This window comes from Nerophis ophidion, linkage group LG24 (genome assembly GCF_033978795.1).
Source record: "Nerophis ophidion isolate RoL-2023_Sa linkage group LG24, RoL_Noph_v1.0, whole genome shotgun sequence".
Lineage (NCBI taxonomy): Eukaryota > Metazoa > Chordata > Actinopteri > Syngnathiformes > Syngnathidae > Nerophis > Nerophis ophidion.
The window spans coordinates 25408360-25427653 of NC_084634.1; the positions used below are offsets into that span (position 1 = coordinate 25408360).

At 37.6% G+C, this 19294-nt stretch overlaps 1 protein-coding gene across 1 annotated transcript in view; it reads right to left on the reverse strand.

Annotated features, from left to right (window-relative positions):
• The window catches only part of tfap2d (transcription factor AP-2 delta (activating enhancer binding protein 2 delta)), a 42262-nt gene that overhangs the window by 15317 nt on the left and 7651 nt on the right, over positions 1-19294 (reverse strand). The window contains exons 2-3 of the mRNA XM_061885639.1: positions 14494-14554; positions 2923-3088 (exon numbers count right to left, since the gene is read on the reverse strand). Of these exons, the coding sequence (XP_061741623.1) occupies positions 2923-3088; positions 14494-14554 (227 nt within the window). The remainder of the gene's footprint in view (positions 1-2922; positions 3089-14493; positions 14555-19294) is intronic.

Consider the following 19294-nt stretch of genomic DNA (forward strand, 5'->3'; position numbering starts at 1 on the left):
TTGTTGACTCCCGGAAGAGTTAGTGCTGCAAGGGGTTATGGTTATTTGTTCTGTTGTGTTTATCTTGTGTTTCGGATGTTCTCCTGAAATGTGTTTGTCATTCTTGTTTGGTGTGGGTTCACAGTGTGGTGCATATTTGTAACAGTGTTAAAGTTGTTTATACGGCCACCCTCGGCTGTTGACCAAGTATGCCTTGCATTTACTTGTGTCTGTGTTTAAAAACTGCATATATTATGTGACTAGGCCGGCACGCTGTTTGTATGGAAGAAAAGCGGACGTGGACGACAGGTTGTGGAGGACGCTAAAGGCAGTACCTTTAAGGCCCGCCCCCAATATTGTTGTCTGGGTGGAAATCGGGAGAAATCAGGGAAAATGGATGGCTCGGGAGATTTTCAGGAGGGGCACTGAACTTCGGGAGTCTCCCGAGAAAATGGGGAGGGTTGGCAAGTATGACAATTTGCGGTGTTACAGCTGGGGTGTGTATAATACCAGCGGGCCAGCTCGAATGTTAAATTGATATTGCCTCAAGGGCCAAACGAAATTACACGGCGGGCCAAATTTGGCCCACGGGCCAGAGTTTGACACCCATGGTCCACAACATTATTTAATTTGGTCCACAACAATGTTTAAATTGGCCCGCCAATTTATTTTATCGAGTGAGCCATATCATTTTATCTGGTGCACTACCTCATTTATGTGGTCCGCCACATCATTCTATGTTGTCCACGAGATGATTTATTGTGGTCCGCCACATCATTCTTTGTTGTCCACGACATTATTTAACGTGGTTGGCCACCTCATTTATGTCATCCACCAACTCATTCATTTTTTTCCGCAAGATTATTTAGCTCGGCCTGCCACGTCGTTTTATCTGGTCAACCACACCATTTTATGTGGTCCACCACCTCGTTTATGTGGTCCACCACCTCGTTTAATTTGGTCCTCAACATTATTTAATTTGGTCCACAACATTGTTTCATTTTATCTGGTGCACCACGTCATTTTATGTTTTTCACCAGATGATTTAATGTGGTCTGCCACATCATTCTTTGTTGTCCACGACATTATTAAATGTGGTTGGCCACATCATTTATGTGATCCGCCAACTCCTTCAATGTTTTTCGCAAGATTATTTAGTCCGGACTGCCAGTTCATTTTAAATGGTCAACCACACCATTCTATCCGGTAAGCCACATTATTTATGTGGTCCACCACCTCGTTTATTTTGGTCTACATTATTATTTGATTTGATCCACAGCATGGTTTAATGTGACCCATCCAATTAATTTTATCTAGTAAGCCACATCATTTTATCTGGTGCACCACCTCATTTATATGGTTCGCCACATCATTCTATGCTGTCTACAACATTATTTAAAGTGATTGGCCACCTCATTTATGTGATCAGCCAACTCATTCAAAGTTTTCCGCAATGTTATTTAGTCCGGACTTCCAGCTCGTTTTATCTGGTCAACCACACCACTTTATCTGCTGCGCCACATTATTTACAGTATGTGATCCACCACGTCGTTTAATTTGATCCACAACATTATTTAATTTGGTCCACATTATTGTTTAAAATGGCCTGCCAACTCATTTCATCTGGTGCACCACCTCATTTATGTGGTCCGCCACATCATTCTATGTTGTCCCCAAGATAAATTAATGTGGTCCGCCACCTCATTTTATGTGGTGTGCCACATCATTCTTTGTTGTCCACGACATTATTTAAGGTGGTTGCCCACCTCATTTATGTGATCCGACAACTCACTTAATGTTTTCTGCAAGATCATTCAGCCCGGACTGCCAGATCATTTTATCTGGTCAACCACACCATTTTATCTGGTGCGCCACATCATTTATGTGGTCCACCACCTCGTTTAATTTGGTCCACATTATTATTTAATTTTGTCCACAACATTTTTTAATGTGGCCCGCCAGTTCATTTTATCTAGTGAGCCACTTCATTTTATCAGGTGAACACCTCACTTATGCGGTCCGCCACATTATTCTATGTTGTCCCCTAGATGATTTAATGTGGTCCGCCACCTCATTCTATGTGGTGTGCCACATCATTTTTCCTGTCCACAACATTATTATAATGTGGTTGGCCACCTTATTTATGTGATCCGCCAACTCATTCAATGTTTTCCTTAAGATTATTTAGTCGGGCCTGCCACATCGTTTTGTTTAAGGTGATCCGCCACCTCATTCTATGTGCTGTGCCACATATTTTTGTTGTTGTCCACGACATTATTTAATGTGGTTGGCCACCTCATTTATGTGATCTGACAACTCACTCAATGTTTTCCGCAAGATTATTTAGTCCAGCCTGCCAAATTGTTTTATCTGGTCAACCACACCATTTTATCCAGTGCGCCACATAATTTAGGTGGTCATTTGACGTAGTCCGCCACATAATTTAGGTGGTCATTTGACGTAGTCCGCCACATAATTTAATTTGGTGCACCACATTGTTTAATGTGACCCCGCTAAATAATTTTATCTGGTCCGCCACATCATTTTATGTGGCCTGCAACATTATTTTATGTCTTGACTTACAACCTCAAAGCAAGTTGGCCATCAATGTTAGTAAAAAGATAATAATAAAAAACAGTTGTCTATGCAAATTGTGTAACGAGGCTATTATACTATTGTATATTAACAAGGTATATTAGTCATTACAATCGACCCTCTGAGAGCAGCAATCTTTGCAATGTGGCCCTCAATATAAAAAAAAGGTTGACACCCCTGCACTACAGGACAAGTAACACAGCATAAATAACACCTTTGTGTGTAATGGAGTTCCACCACAGTAACAAACACTATCTTTAGACTCTCCTAACTAAGCAGCAAGTCGGCATCTATCGCCGCAAAAAGTTACATGTCTCCCACTTTTGTGTATAGTTTTCATGTACAAACCTGCGCAGTATTCCACCCAGCAGTGAGGCGTTGAGGCACTCCGGCGGTGACAGTCGTCTCTTCACCTCGGCGATGGTGACTTTGTACTTGGAGGTGGAGCTGAGCAGTGACAGTCGACCCGGTACCGAGCAGAACAGATCTGTCGGGTTCACCACACACGTTCCCCCTGATGCACACAAACACAACATGCGCATTCCATTATAGAACACAAACGCCCCAACAACTTTTGTTTGCAGGTCAAAGGAACAAGTTGTTTTGCTCCATAAAAAAAACAGGCATGGCAATGAAGTGGTGAATTACAAATTAGCTGAGATAGGCTCGGTAGAAAATGAATGGATGGATGGCACACCAAGTTTAGCACCAATTTATTTACAGTAAGTTAGATGTACATATAACTACTTTTACTGTTAATAATCAATATATTGCTGTTAAACTATTAAGTATATAATGTGCAAATAATCAATACACATTCACCAAAAATCTCACTTTTGCTATTTCTTTTACTACTACTGCAAGTACTGATGATACGCTAATGACAAAAAAATGGTTAAAAAAAATGTACAAACAACCTTAAAAATGGGGATTCACACACAAAAATGTTAAAATATATTATACATATACCAAAAAAATCCATCCAAATGTTCCCATTGAAGGTAGAAGCTTATTTCTAGAATATTAAAGGCCTACTGAAACCCACTACTACTGACCCCGCAGTCTGATAGTTTATATATCAATGATGAAATATTAACATTGCAACACATGCAAATACGGCCGGTTTAGTTCACTAAATAGCAATTTTAAATTTCCCGCGGAATTTCTTGTTGAAAACGTGGCGGAATGATGACGCGTGCGCGTGACGTCACGGACTGTCAGGAAATTTTAGCTCAGCACCATTTGCGGTTAAAACTCGTCTCTTTTCATCGAGCAATTAAACGGTATTCTGGACATCTGTGTTGCTGAATCTCTTGCTATTTGTTCAATTAATAATGGAGAAGTCAAAGTAGAAAGATGGAGTTGGGAAGCTTTAGCCTTTAGTCACACAAACACACGGTAATTCCTTGTTTAAAATTCCCAAAGGTGAAGCTTTACTATGGATCAGAGCGGTCAAGCAAACATGGTTCCCGACCACTTGTCAACCGGCAGGTTTCGCTGAGAAAATTGTGTTGAAAAGTCGCCTCTTACCGGGGATCTGTGGAGTTTGCGCCATCCTTGTATCTGCCGTGACTTCCCTCAGACACTGGCCTCAAGACACCCATGGACACACCCCTCTGACTATCATGTACTATTTAATCTCACTAAAACACTAGCAACACATTAGAAAGATAAGGGATTTCCCAGAAATACCCTAGTAAATGTGTCTAAAAACATCTGAATCCGTCCCAATGTAATCGCCTTCTTTTTTTTAAACTTTATTTATTTATTTTTTTCTAGTCCTTCGCTATCAATATCATCATCCACAAATCTTTCATCCTCGCTCAAACTAATGGGGAAATTGTCGTTTTCTCGGTCCGAATAGCTCTTGCTGCTGGAGGCTCCCATTATAAACAATGTGAGGACGTGAGGAGCCCTCACCCTTGTGACGTCATTGTCTGCGACTTCCGGTAAAGGCAAGGCTTTTTTATTAGCGACCAAAAGTTGCGAACTTTATCGTCAATGTTCTCTACTAAATCCTTTCAGCAAAAATATGGCAAGTATGACACATAGAATGGACCTGCTATCGCCGTTTGAATAAGAAAATCTCATTTCAGTAGGCCTTTAATAGCACATGAATAATCTGGATACATAATACAAGTAAACAATAGTATTGGTATTCATTTATTTCAAGCATACATATAGTCATAATATGTGCTTGTATTTACATTCTCTTACTGTAACATGTCTGAAAAGGAATAGTAAGAATCAGAACTGTATTTAATCCTATACGCTTGTTCACTTCATGTACTCAGTCTTTACCACCACCAAATAAGTAAACAGATAAATCAATAAAGTTAACATGAAATGGTAATTACTGAATTTCTAATTCCCATTATGTGTTGATTATGAGAGAATTATTAGATGGATTATCTCATTTATCAATAAGGTTCAAGATGTTTCTTCCTTGTTTGAACCGTTTCTTCAACTGGATATGTACTAATTGTCAAGCAAGGACTTGGACTTGGATTGTTTCTTTGATGCAGAGAATATTTAGGACAAGCCAGGCGTGAACGTGAGTACATATTTATTGATATTCTAACAAAACTACACAAAAAGGCAAACAAAGGCGCGCGCACAGTGGCAGAGAACAAATACTTGGCTACAAAAACAAATGACTAGAACAAAGGCTGTAAACTAAAAACGTGAAACAAAAACACTTGCGCTGTGGCATGAATAACAAACCAAAAACTTGCACTGAGGCATAAATACAAAACTTACGTGGTGTGGTCAAAAACGAACAGCAAGGCATGAATGTAGGCATATGGAAATGTGGGTAAAGTAGGTAGGTGAAGTTGCCAGGAAAAAGACAGAAACAGAATGGCTTAAATAATGACTGTGATAATGATTAGCAGGTGTGAGCACTGAGGGCAAGGTGAAAATCAATGAATTGGCATGGAGACGAAAACAAACCAGGAAGTGCAAAAACAGAACTGAGTGTCCAAAAAACAAAACATAACATGACCAAACAAGGCAAAAACAAAACATAATCCATAAGCGTGACACTAATAATACATTGACTTGATTGCAAAATCCATTCCATAATTCAATGCCACATATTGATAAATACAGGTTTTAAGTGTATATGTTTTGAGATGGATTTTTCTCTAAGGTTATTTTCCTCCTTTCGTTGAGAAGAATTGTTAAACATTTTTCTTTACACATCATTTAAGCTGTTTACAAATGCACCACATCATTGAATTTCAATAGTTTGGATTGAATAAATAAAGGCTGTGAATGTTCTTTATACATAACCAACACTATGTGTTGTCCTGATTGAATATTTTAATAACACGGTTAGTTATCTAAGCGTGTTTTAGAATAATGTAACAATACATGACTAATATAATAGTTATTAAAAACAGTGTGGATTTCATCGAGGAATAAAATTCTCAAATGACTTAAGTTTGTTTACCTTCTGCCCGATTGTAGCTGAGATAGGCACCAGCGCCCCCCGCAACCCCAAAGGGAATAAACGGTAGAAAATGGATGGATGTTTGAACTGCCCTTTTAAACGCCTACTGAAATAAGATGTTTTTATTCAAACAGGAATAGCAGGTCCATTCTATGTGTCATACTTGGCCATTTCGCGATATTGCCATATTTTTGCTGGAAGGATTTAGTAGAGAACATCGACGATAAAGTTTGCAACTTTTGGTCGCTAATAGAAAAGCCCTGCCTTTACCGGAAGTATGTGTGCGTGACGTCACTGGTTGCAGGGCTCCACACATATTCACATCGTTTATAATGGGAGCCACCAGCAGTAAGAGCAATTCGGACCGAGAAAGCGACAATTTCCCCATTAATTTGAGCGAGGATGAAAGATTCGTGAATTAGGATATTGATAGTGAAGGAATAGGAAAAAAAAAAAAAAGAAAAAGCGACGGCTCCGGGCGGCGGCAGTGTGAGAGTTTCAGATATAATTACACACATTTACTAGGATAATTCTGGAAGATCCCTTATCTGCTTATTGTTTTAATAGTGTTTTAGTGAGATTTTATAGATTGTAAAGACATACCTCGAGGTCGGATGGCTGCGGTGAACACGCAGTGTCTCAGAGAGAAGCCGAGGAGCTAAGCTCACAGCTGCCTTTTTTGACAGCTGCTGCAGGACGACGAATAATCCACTGATGTCTCCGGTAAGATATATATATCACAATTTCCCCATCCAAAAACATGCTGGTTGACGTAGAGAAAACATGTTCGCTTGACCGCTCTGCTTCACAACAAACATAGAAACACCGGCTGTGTCTCGGTGCTAAAGACGGCTGCAATCCACCGCTTTCCACCAACAGCATTGTTCTTTATAGTTTCCATTATTAAATGAACAAATTGCAAAAAATTAGGCAACACAGATGTCCAAAATACTGTGTAATTATGCGATTAAAGCAGATGACTTTTAGCCGCGAGTGGCGCAGCGCTAATATTTCTTGACAGTCCGTGACGTCACGCGTACGCATCATCATTCCGCGACGTTTTCAACAAGAAACTCGCGGGAAATTTAAAATTGCAATTTAGTAAACTAAAAAGGCCGTATTGGCATGTGTTGCAATGTTAATATTTCATCATTGATATATAAACTATCAGACTGCGTGGTCGGTAGTAGTGGGTTTCAGTAGGCCTTTAATGCGGTCATTTCATAGTTGTACATCTTTAAATGTTCATTTGTTAGAAAAAAAAAAGGTAAAACAATGCTCCTGATTATTAGCACCCTCCAATTCATAATATTACATTTTCTTTGCACCTTGTGCTCCCATTTGCGTCAGCCTAATATTTGTATGTAGGAGTAGTCTTCTTCAATTCGAAGAAAGTCAAACAAAATCCCTATTTCATCATCTTCCTGCTCCCGCCGCCACGTTGCCGCCATCTTTCCCCCCGTTATCGAGTGCGCCTGAGCTGGGGAAGGCCTCTAATTAATCAACTTTCACTCAGTTGGTGTGTGATGTACTGTGGGCTGTATTCTATTATTCATCCGCCTCATTATCAAACCTAACAGCAGGGTGTGTCGCTTTGTTATTAGGCCAGGCTGGATGCGATGGAGACGGTGGAAAAGATGCCATTTAGGGCGAACAGAACAACGCTGCAGGCGGGGATGCACGCGCCAGTCTTTTTTTTTAGGGGGGTTAAGACACATTTGGCCACCAACTAAAGCTCATTCTAACCTATTTTTGTTCAGCTCCCATGATCCATTATTCACAATCAGCGTGTGTTCCTTTTCTGGTAAGTCAGTTGAAAATCTCCATTGACACACTTTCAGCACCTGGACAGCGACAGAGGAGCGGTGCGCACGCGCATGTCCGTTCCTGCCAATCTGTGTCCCGTCGTTCAGATTCACGCGCTCTGACAGGGGGCGCGCGCTCACACTCGCTCGCTATTAATTCCCCTAAAAATGTTTTGATACAAAGTAGTTTGTATTTTATGTTGCCAAGGGCAATAGAAACGAGCTATTGCTGCGAGTGCAGCGAGTGGAGCGTGCGGGCCCAGAGGCGATAACGGTATTTAAGCAACGGAGAGTTGCCTCGGGCTGCGGCGCGAGCGGCGGGCGGGATCACACGCGGAATCAAGCGCTCCCTTTTTTTTTTTCTTTTTTATAAAACCAGTTTGCCACGAAAATTAAAGGCCTACTGAAATGAGATTTTCTTATTAAAACGGGAATAGCAGGTCCATTCTATGTGTCATACTTGATCATTTCACGATATTGCCATATTTTTGCTGAAAGGATTTAGTAGAGAACATCGACGATAAAGTTTGCAACTTTTGGTCGCTAATAGAAAAGCCTTGCCTTTACCGGAAGTATGTGCGCGTGATGTCACGAGTTGCAGGGGCTCCAAACATGTTCACATTGTTTTTAATGGGAGCCTCAAAGAGTAAGAGCAATTCGGACCGAGAAAGCGACAATTTCCCCATTAATTTGAGCGAGGATGAAAGATTTGTGAATTAGGATATTGATAGTGAAGGATTAGGAAAAAAAAAAGTGACGGCAGTATAAGCGTTTCAGATGTAATTAGACACATTTACTAGGATACTTCTGGAAGATCCCTTATCTGCTTATTGTTTTAATAGTGTTTTAGTGAGATTTTAAAGATTGTAAAGACATACCTCGAGGTCGGATGGCTGCGGTGAACACGCAGTGTCTCAGAGAGAAGCCGAGGAGCCAAGCTCACAGCTGCCTTTAAACAGCTGCTGCAGGACGACGAATAATTCACTGATGTCTCCGGTAAGATATATATCACAATTTCCCCATCCAAAAACATGCTGGTTGACGTAGAGAAAACATGTTTGCTTGACCGCTCTGCTTCACAACAAACAAAGAAACACCGGCTGTGTCTCAGTGCTAAAGACACCTGCAATCTACCGCTTTACACCAAAAGCATTGGTCTTTATAGTCTCCATTATTAAATGAACAAATTGCCAAAGATTCAGCAACACAGATGTCCAAAATACTGTGTAATTATGCAACTTTTAACCGTGTTTGGTGCTGTGCTAATATTTCCTTACAGTCCGTGACGTCACGTGTACGCGTCATCATTCCGCGACGTTTTCAACAAGATACTCGCACGAAATTTAAAATTGCAATTTAGTAATCTAAAAAGGCCGTATTGGCATGTGTTGCAATGTTAATATTTCATCATTGATATATAAACTATCAGACTGCTTGGTCGGTAGTAGTGGGTTTCAGTAGGCCTTTAAGGAAAAAGCCTGAGCCATTTGTAATTTTCCTCCTCGTTAAAATGTTTTTAGAGTTTATTTCAAGCACGGGAACGCGCGAGGTGACGTCAGAACCCGGAAATGGGGGGGCTGATTAAAAACACACTCGTTAAGTAGCAACCGCTTCACAATCTTCACAGATTTTCTTTTGAGGGAGGAGAATTTTTTTTTTTCCTTTTTTTTTTTTTTTTTTGGGGTGAATATTCATGCTGCAGTCAGAAAGAACAACATTAATATGATCTCGGCTGAATCCGGGCCCCGCTCCTCATTAGCATATCAAAGCGTGCGCCCGAGGCGAGAGAAGCTATCGATACAGGAGAGCGAGCTAAAGCAAAGATGATTGCTTGTGATGGATGCAGAGGCTCGGCTCAAGGCCAAATATTGCGCACCATTAACCCAATGTGATAGCGGTGGGATCCCTGCGTCAATCCGGGAGAAAAGCCCCAACAATATCAACAAGCTCGGGGGGAAAATTTTAACAGCCACGCATGTGCGCTGTTTTTTATTTTTATTTTTTTTTAATACATTTCCAAACAAAACACACATCCTGCAACTTTTTGCGCAACGTGGCTCAGACTTATCAACAAACCCTAAAACAATACATTTCTGCATGAATACAATTCACAAAATGTGGCAAACTATAACAGAGCGCAGCTCCGTTTAAGAAAAATGATTAAAAGAAATATTACTGTAGACACTATTCAATTCTTTTGGTGCTGATATGATTCTGAATCAAATACCGATTCACACCGATTCTCGCACTATAGTATTTGGTATGAAAATGATGATAAAACGTTTTCAAAATAGGTTGTATATAGACTGTAAAGATTTACCAGGATTTCCCAGCTTTTGCCCAAAAAATGTTCACAGTGAAATGCTGGAATCAAAATTTACGGTAACATTAAAAAAAAAAGGCTGTAATTATTACAACATCCTTATATTTCACAGCAATTGACTGTTATTCTATGAACTGTTACTCTACAGTAACATGTACAGTACTATACTGTGAAAGAAATGCAATTATTATATATACTATATATGCGCGTGCATGTATACACACACTTATATACATATATATGCCTGTGTGTGTCTATATATATATATATATATATATATATATATATATATATATATATATATATATATATATATATATATATATATATAAAAAATCTCCTGATGATTGAGGGAACCCCTCATGAAACAGATCTGTGGAGATGAAGTAGTCTTGTGATTTTTTCCCACTCCTACATATATATATATATATATATATATATATATATATATATATATATATATATATATATATATATATGTATATATATATATATATATATATATATGTATCTATATATATGTATTGTATATGTATATATATAGTATATATATATATATATATATATATATATATATATATGTATATGTAAATATATATATATATATATATATATGTATATGTAGATATATATATGTATATATATATATATACATATATATGTGTGTATATGTGTGTGTGTGTGTGTGTGTGTGTGTGTGTGTGTGTGTGTGTGTGTGTACAGTATATGTGTATATATGTTTAAACAAGTATGTGTTTATGTATATATGTATCCATCCATTCATTTTCTACCGCTTATTCCCTTTGGGGTCGCGGGTGGCGCTGGTGCCTATCTCAGCTACAATCGGGCGGAAGGCGCTGTACACCCTGGACAAGTCGCTATCTCATATATATATATACATATATATATATATATATATATATATATATATATATATATATATATATATATATATATATATATATATATATATATATACATATATATATGTAAATATGTTTACATAGTGTGTCAGTGACAATCATTAGCACTTTAACTTCTTAACTTTAACATCCATCCATTTTCTACCGCTTATTTCCTTCGGGGTCGTAGGGGACGTTGGAACCTATCTCAGCTACAATCGGGCGGAAGGCGGCGTACACCCTGAATAAGTCACCACCTCGCCAACTTTTCACTTCAGGAATTTGGAATTGGAATCGTATCGAATCCTCAGGTGCCCAAGGATTGAACCCCTTAGTTTACAGGAATGGTTACAAAAGCTCCTCGTGTCTGCCATGGAGATGGCCTTAAAATTTATTTCTAAAATTGATTCTTGAACCCCAAAAAATACGTGTTTTTTTAGTAAATTTTTGAAAGTATAAATACAATTATAAAACGTGATTTAAATATTTTTTTGGTCTTAATAGAATACATCAGTAGTTATCAAAATTTTTTCCACAAAGTACCACCTCACAAAAAAATTGGCTCGCTGTCCACGTACCACCCTGATAACCAGTATTGAATTACAGTAGCACAGCAGGCCAAAGTATTCATTAAAAACAAGGCAGAGGTTTTATGTACTAATATTTATGTGAAAAGTAGCAACCTGTTTGTATATGGGAACATAAAACACTGTACTTTAATAAAGTGATTTTTTTTTAATATGTATTTATTTTTATTTTTTTTGTGGGGGGCATATCACAAGATTTGGTACACGTACCACAGTTTGAGAATCCTTGCACTATAGCATGGGTCTCCAACCAGCAGTTTCTGAGCTAATTTTGAGTATCTCGTGAAATAGTAAAAATGTGATTAGACTCTCCGTATTTTTATAACTGTTCAATTCAAACCTATTTCATGACAAATTACCACAAAATAGCTTAAAAAAAAAAACAATTACTGCTCTGTGTGAATGTAAAGTTGATTAGAAATTAAATTGACCCAAAAAAACGAGATAATGCTAAAATTTATGAAATAATGTTGATGGAATAGAGATGGTGCCAATAACTAAATATGCAAATAGAAAATGATATTGTCATTATTTTCATTGTTATCAAAATGGCTATAAATGCTTTAGTATGCCCTAAAAATATGTATTTTTATTGCAGAAGGTATACATTGGGTTGAAATTTATACATTTTTTTACATCTTGTTTGCTTCTTAATTTAAAATTGTATTGTCTCCTGCCTGTATTTTAGAGAGAGTAAATATTCAAAACGTAATAAAATCCCACGCAAAATGTGTCCATTTAATAAGAATTAGATATAATATATTATTTTATATGTGTTTAAATCAGGGGTCACCAACGCGATGCCTGCGGGCACCAGGTAGCCCGTAAGGACCAGATGAGTTGCCTGCTGGCCTGTTCTAAAAATAGCTCAAATGGCAGCACTTACCAGTGAGCAGCTTCTATTTTTTAAATTGTGTTTATTTACTAGCAAGCTGGTCCCGCTTTGCTCGACATTTTTAATTCTAAGAGAGACAAAACTCAAATAGAATTTAAAAATCCAAGAAAACATTTTAAAGACTTGGTCTTCACTTGTTTAAATAAATTATTTTATTTTTTTACTTTGCTTCTTAAAACTTTCAGAAAGACAATTTTAGAGAATAAATACAACCTTGGAAATGGTTTTAGGAATTTTAAACACATATACCTTTTTACCTTTTAAATTACTTCCTCTTCTTTCCTGACCATTTAAATCAATGTTCAAGTTTTTTTTTTATTGTAAAGAATAATAAATACATTTAATTTAATTCTTCATTTTAGCTTCTGTTTTTTCGACGAAGAATATTTGTGAAATATTTCTTCAAACTTATTATGATTAAAATTCAAAAAAAATATTCTGGCAAATCTAGAAAATCTTTACAATCAAATTTAAATCTTATTTCAAAGTCTTTTGAATTTCTTTTTAAATTTTTGTTCTGGAAAATCAAGAAGAAATAATGATTTGTCTTTGTTAGAAATATAGCTTGGTCCCATTTGTTATATATTCTAACAAAATGCATATTGGATTTTAACCTATTTAAAACATGTCATCAAAATTCTAAAATTAATCCTAATCAGGAAAAATTACCAATGATGTTCCATAAATTATTTTTTTAATGTTTTTCAAAAAATTTGAATTAACTAGTTTTTCTCTTCTTTTTTACGGTTAAATTTTGAATTTTGAAGAGTCGAAATTGAAGATAAACTATGTTTCAAAATTTAATTTTCATATTTTTCCTGTTTTCTTCGCTTTTAAACCGTTCAATTAAGTGTTTTTCTTTCATAATTTGTTCTCTACAAAAAAAACTTCCGTAAAAGGAAAAAAGAGTGTAAGACGGAATGACCGACAGAAATACCCATATTTATACATATATGTATATATATATATATATATATATATATATATATATATATATATATATTCACGGTGGCAGAGGGGTTAGTGCGTCTGCCTCACAATACGAAGGTCCTGCAGTCCTGGGTTCAAATCCAGGCTCGGGATCTTTCTGTGTGGAGTTTGCATGTTCTCCCCATGAATGCGTGGTTCCCTCCGGGTACTCCTGCTTCCTCCCACTTCCAAAGACATGCACCTGGGGATAGGTTGATTGGCAACACTAAATTGGCCCTAGTGTGTGAATGTGAGTGTGAGTGTTGTCTGTCTATCTGTGTTGGCCCTGCGATGAGATGGCGACTTGTCCAGGGTGTACCCCGCCTTCCGCCCGATTGTAGCTGAGATAGGCGCCAGCGCCCCCCGCGACCCCGAAAGGGAATAAGCGGTAGAAAATGGATGGATGGATATATATATATATATATATATATATATATATATATATATATATATATATATATATATATATATATATATATATATATATATAAATATTTATTTATCAAAGGTAAATTGAGCAAATTGGCTATTTCTGGCAATTGTTTAAAGTGTGTATCAAACTGGTAGCCCTTCGCATTAATCAGTATCCAAGAAGTAGCTCTTGGTTTCAAAAAGGTTGGTGACTCCTGGTTTAAATCTTATATAATAGTATAGCTGGATGATATAGTATTGCCACAGATATTAAAAACACAGCATTATATAGATTAACATCACACACATTTTAAATATTGGATGTTTTTTTTTGTTACCATATATTAATGACAACAAAAATGTGTGTGTGTGTGTGTGACAGGCAGACATTTGTTGACGTGATTCGAGACCGGAAATGGGAAGCACCGTACAAGCTGCATGGAGTGTGTAACATGCTGGCTGTGTTTGTCTGCTCTCTTGTTTTGTGTCAGAGCGTGATGCGTTCAAGGCCTGGGGTGCAACAATAACAACAACAAAGCGCATTTATTTTGGAGTGGTGGAGGTGGGCCTTACCTCTGCGGATGACGCCCCCCTGGCCGTTGAGCATGAGCCCACACTGCGCTTCCACGGAGCCCTGTGGAGACGCGCACTCATTAACACGAGTGGGTTGCTCAAATCACAATATAGCACATCAATGGAATGGTGAACATAGAGTAAACAAAAATAGATATTCACTTAGTATTACTTTCTTTAAAACATTTATTCAGTATTTTTTAACTTTAGAAAGATACATGATTGACAACGATAATGATGCCAAAAAACATGAAAAAAGATGGGAAATCCTTAAAGGCTTATTATGAAAATGTAATAATGTTTATAGATATGCAACAACAGCAACATATATGCTATCTGTTGTTGTGTTCCCTTTTTTTGAGTGTACAAAATGAAGGTGTGTGTTGAATCTGACTTGGACATAATATGGACTATACACAAATGCTTTTTATGAAAATGTAATTTTGTTTATAACTTATATGCAATCTGTTGTTTCCCTAATTTTTGTTGTTGCACATGGATGAGGGTGTGTGTTGCTGAGGCCCACTTTGACATTGTCTGGACTGGACCTGGTTTTAAAAACCTTTTAGACAAGTCTAATTCCATTAACAACCTGGTCTGATGAAGATAAGGTTATTTTTTTTAATTTTTTTTTAATAAAATAAAATGAGATTAAAAAAAAAGGAAAACAATGACATTTTTTTTGGATAAAAAAGAAAGTAAAATCATATAAAACAATTACATAAAAAATAGTAATTAATGATAGTGTTAGTGGACCGGCGACACACACAATCATGTGTGTTTCAGGGACTATGTCCCTTGCAGACTGTGTTATATATGTTGTGGGAACCAGCATTTTGGTAGCAGAAAGAAATAACCCTTTTTTGTGTGAGTGGGTGTGGCTGGGTGTGAATGGGGGAGGGAGGGGTTTTCTTTGGGGGGTTGATGCACTGATGGAAAGTGTATTTTGTGTGTTTTTGTGTTGATTTAATAATAAAAAATAAAAAAAAAATAAAAAAAAAAAAATTAATAAATAAATAAATAATAAAATAAAAAATAAAAAAATAAATAAATAAAAACGTAAATATATATATATATATATATATATATATATATATTCCTCAAGAGTATCTACATCAGGGGTCTCAAACAAGTTATTTTGCGGCCCGCACCTTAATATGAAAAGTTAATGTTGGTGCGACCCGCGAGGTTAATACGATTGGCGCTTTACAACATTATATTTGTATACCTTCGATTTTCCCAGGAGACTCCCAATTTTCAGTGCCCCTCCAGGGGTAATCATTCTCCCGAATTTTACCCATACAACATTATTATGGTGGTACCGTGGAGGCACTGCCTTGAAAGCCTTCTACAACCTGTACAAACTGCCTGCCAGCCCAGCCACATGTTGTAAATGGCTGCAGTAGACACAATGAGCGACTGCAAGACATAGTTGATCAACAGCCACACAGGTCACACTGAGGGTGGCCGTATAAAAAACTTTGACACTGTTACAAACATGCGCCACACTGTGAACCCACACCAAACAAGAATGACAAACACATTTTGGGAGAACATCTGCACCGTAACACAAAATAAACACAACAGAACAAATACCCAGAATCCCATGCAGCCCTAACTCTTCCGGGCAACATTACCCCCCCCAGTGTCGAAGATGTCGAAAATGTGACTGGGCCGGTACGCTGGAGAGGCGGACGAGACGGCAGGTTATAGAGGACGCTAAAGGCAGTGCCATCTCAGAATGCCCTAATTTTTATTGTCTGGGTGAAAACCAGGAGAATGATTGCCCCGGGAAATTATCGGTAGGGTCACAGATATTCGGGTGCTTCCCGGTAAGACCGCGAGAGTTGGCAAGTATGTTGCTAGGGCGGGAAAGCCATTCAAAGAAGGTGAAGTAATTTAGAAATCTTTTCTTTCGGCCCAGCCCCACCCAGTTTCTGCATCCAGTGGCCCCCAAGTAATTTGAGTTTGAGACCCCTAATCTACATTTTATTTCACCTACAAGCAATTAAATTAGTAAACCAAAAGACATAAAAAAGACCGAATTCCTTTCGAGTTGTACAGTGGAACCATGTGATTTCCCCCAGCCAATCAGTGATCACAGGTATTGATAATGTAGTTAAATACAACCTTTTGACGAGTAGGATTTTTTTTTTTTTTTTTTGCAAAAAACACCACAGTAATTGATCTTTTTCTTTGAATTGTCATTGTGTTGATTATTTATACCGTATTTCCTTCAATTGCCGCCCAGCCCTAATGAATTTAAAACATCTTCTCACTCCTGCACTTACCAAAGACATGCAGTAAAAGTAAGCATGCGCTAATTATTTTAAAACCTCTTCTCACTCCGGCACTTACCAGAGGTATGCAGTAAAAATTTGAGTGTGATGTAAGTTTGGACCTTAAATCCTAATAGCTCTTAATTTTCTTCCCTTTATGCGATTTCAAATTACCAGTATTGAAATCAGCCTCCTCCATTTTGAAAATGATGACAAGGGAAGTGTCACTCGTGACATCACGAGTTTGACCAGGCGGTAATACTAAGCATGCGCTAATTATTTTGTGAAGCGAGTTTGACCCGGCAGTAATTCAAGGCAGGCGCATACTATATGCCCTGCGGCAGTTCAAGGAAATACAGTATACCCAATTATATTCTGTAAAATATAGATAATGTAAAATGTATTTAAATGGTACTTCTTATTTATTCTGATCAATTTATTAATTTTCATAAATCTATTTTTTTAATATAAAAGTTTTTTTTTAATGTGTTTTTTTTAAGTATCAATTTTTACAAAAACACACTAACCATTTCCCGCACTCATCCTTGCTCTGTGTTTACTTGTCAGCAGCAAGATAAACTTGTGTAACTACTAAATAGCTTATCGTGTGAATCGTTTTGAACTGGGAATTCATTCCGAATTGAATCGCCGCGGCAAAAATCGGAATTGAATCGAAACGTGAGTTGTAAGGTTCCCATCTCTTGAAATTACAGAGTAAATTGTTGCTAATACGAGCAGAACGCATTTAAGTTAATTAAGTGGGAGCATTTGATTTTAATAATTGTCAAAGCCAAACAAGACCTAAAAGTCCTTAACTTTTTAAAGGGTGCAAAAATATTAAAGATTTTTTTTTTTCCTTATTTTTTTTTACTTTTTTGTTTAAATTTAAAGAACAAAAAAAATCAAACATGTTATGTTTTTGGGGTCTTTTTTAAAGGCTTTTAAATAGAGTTGTCCGATAATGGCCTTTTTACCGATATTCCGATATTGTCCAACTCTTGATTACCGATACCGATATCAACCGATTCCGACATATACAATCAAAGAATTAACACATTATTATGCCCAATTTTGTTGTGATGCCCCACTGGATGCATTAAACAATGTAACATCCATCCATGCATCCACCCATTTCCTACCGCTTATTCCTTTTTGGGATCGCGGGGGGCGCTGGCACCTATCTCAGCTAACAATGTAACAAGGTTTTCCAAAATAAATCAACTCAAGTTATGGAAAAAAATGCCAACATGGCACTGCCATATTTATTATTGAAGTCACAAAGTGCATTATTATTTTTTTTAACATGCCTCAAAACAGCAGCTTGGTATTTGGGACATGCTCTATGAGGAGGTTGAGGTGGGCAGGGTTGAAGGGGGGGGGGGGGGGGGGGTAGTGGGGGTGTATATTGTAGCACTGGAAGAGTTAGTGCTGCAAGGATTTCTGGGTATTTGTTCTGTTGTGTTTATGTTGTGCTATGATGCGGATGTTCTCCCGAAATGTAGGTGTCATTCTTATTTGGTGTGGGTTCACAGTGTGGCGGATATTTGTAACAGTGTTAAAGTTGTTTATAGTGTGACCTGTATGGGTGTTGACCAAGTATGCATTGCATTCACTTGTGTATGTCAAAAGCTGTAGCTATCCTGTGACTGGGCCGGCACATAGAGGAAGTGCCTTAAGGTTTATTGAGCACACAGCGGCATTTTAAAACATCATGAATTTTGCTGTTTGAGACATGGCACTGCCATATTTATTATTGAAGTCACAAAATGCATTTTTTTTTTTTAAATATGCTTCAAAACAGCAGCTTGATATTTGGGACATACTCTATGAGAAGGTTGAGGTGGACGGGGTTGAAGGGGGGGGTGTATATTGTAGCACTGGAAGAGTTAGTGCTGCACGGATTCCAGGTATTTGTTCTGTTGTGTTTATGTTGTGTTACGGTGCGGATGTTCTCCCGTAATGTGTTTGTCATTCTTATTTGGTGTGGGTTCACAGTGTGGCGCATATTTGTAACAGTGTTAAAGTTGTTTATAGTGTGACCTGTATGGGTGTTGACCAAGTATGCCTTGCCTTCACTTGTGTATGTCAAAAGGAAGTGCCTTAAGGTTTATTGAGCGCACAGCGGCATTCTAAAATGTCATGAATTTTACTGTTCGAAACATGGCACTGCCATATTTATTATTGAAGTCACAAAGTGCATTTTTATTTTTTTAACATGCGTCAAAACAGCAACTTGGTATTTGGGACATGCTCTATGAGGAGGTTGAGGTGGACGGGGTTGAAGGGGGGGTGTATATTGTAGCACTGGAAGAGTTAGTGCTGCAAGGGTTTCTGGGTATTTGTTATGTTGTGTTTATGTTGTGTTACGGTGCGGATGTTCTCCCGAAATGTAGTTGTCATTCTTATTTGGTGTGGGTTCACAGTGTGGCGCATATTTGTAACAGTGTTAGAGTTGTTTATACGGACACCCTCAGTGTGACCTGTATGGCTGTTGACCAAGTATGCGTGGCATTCACTTGTGT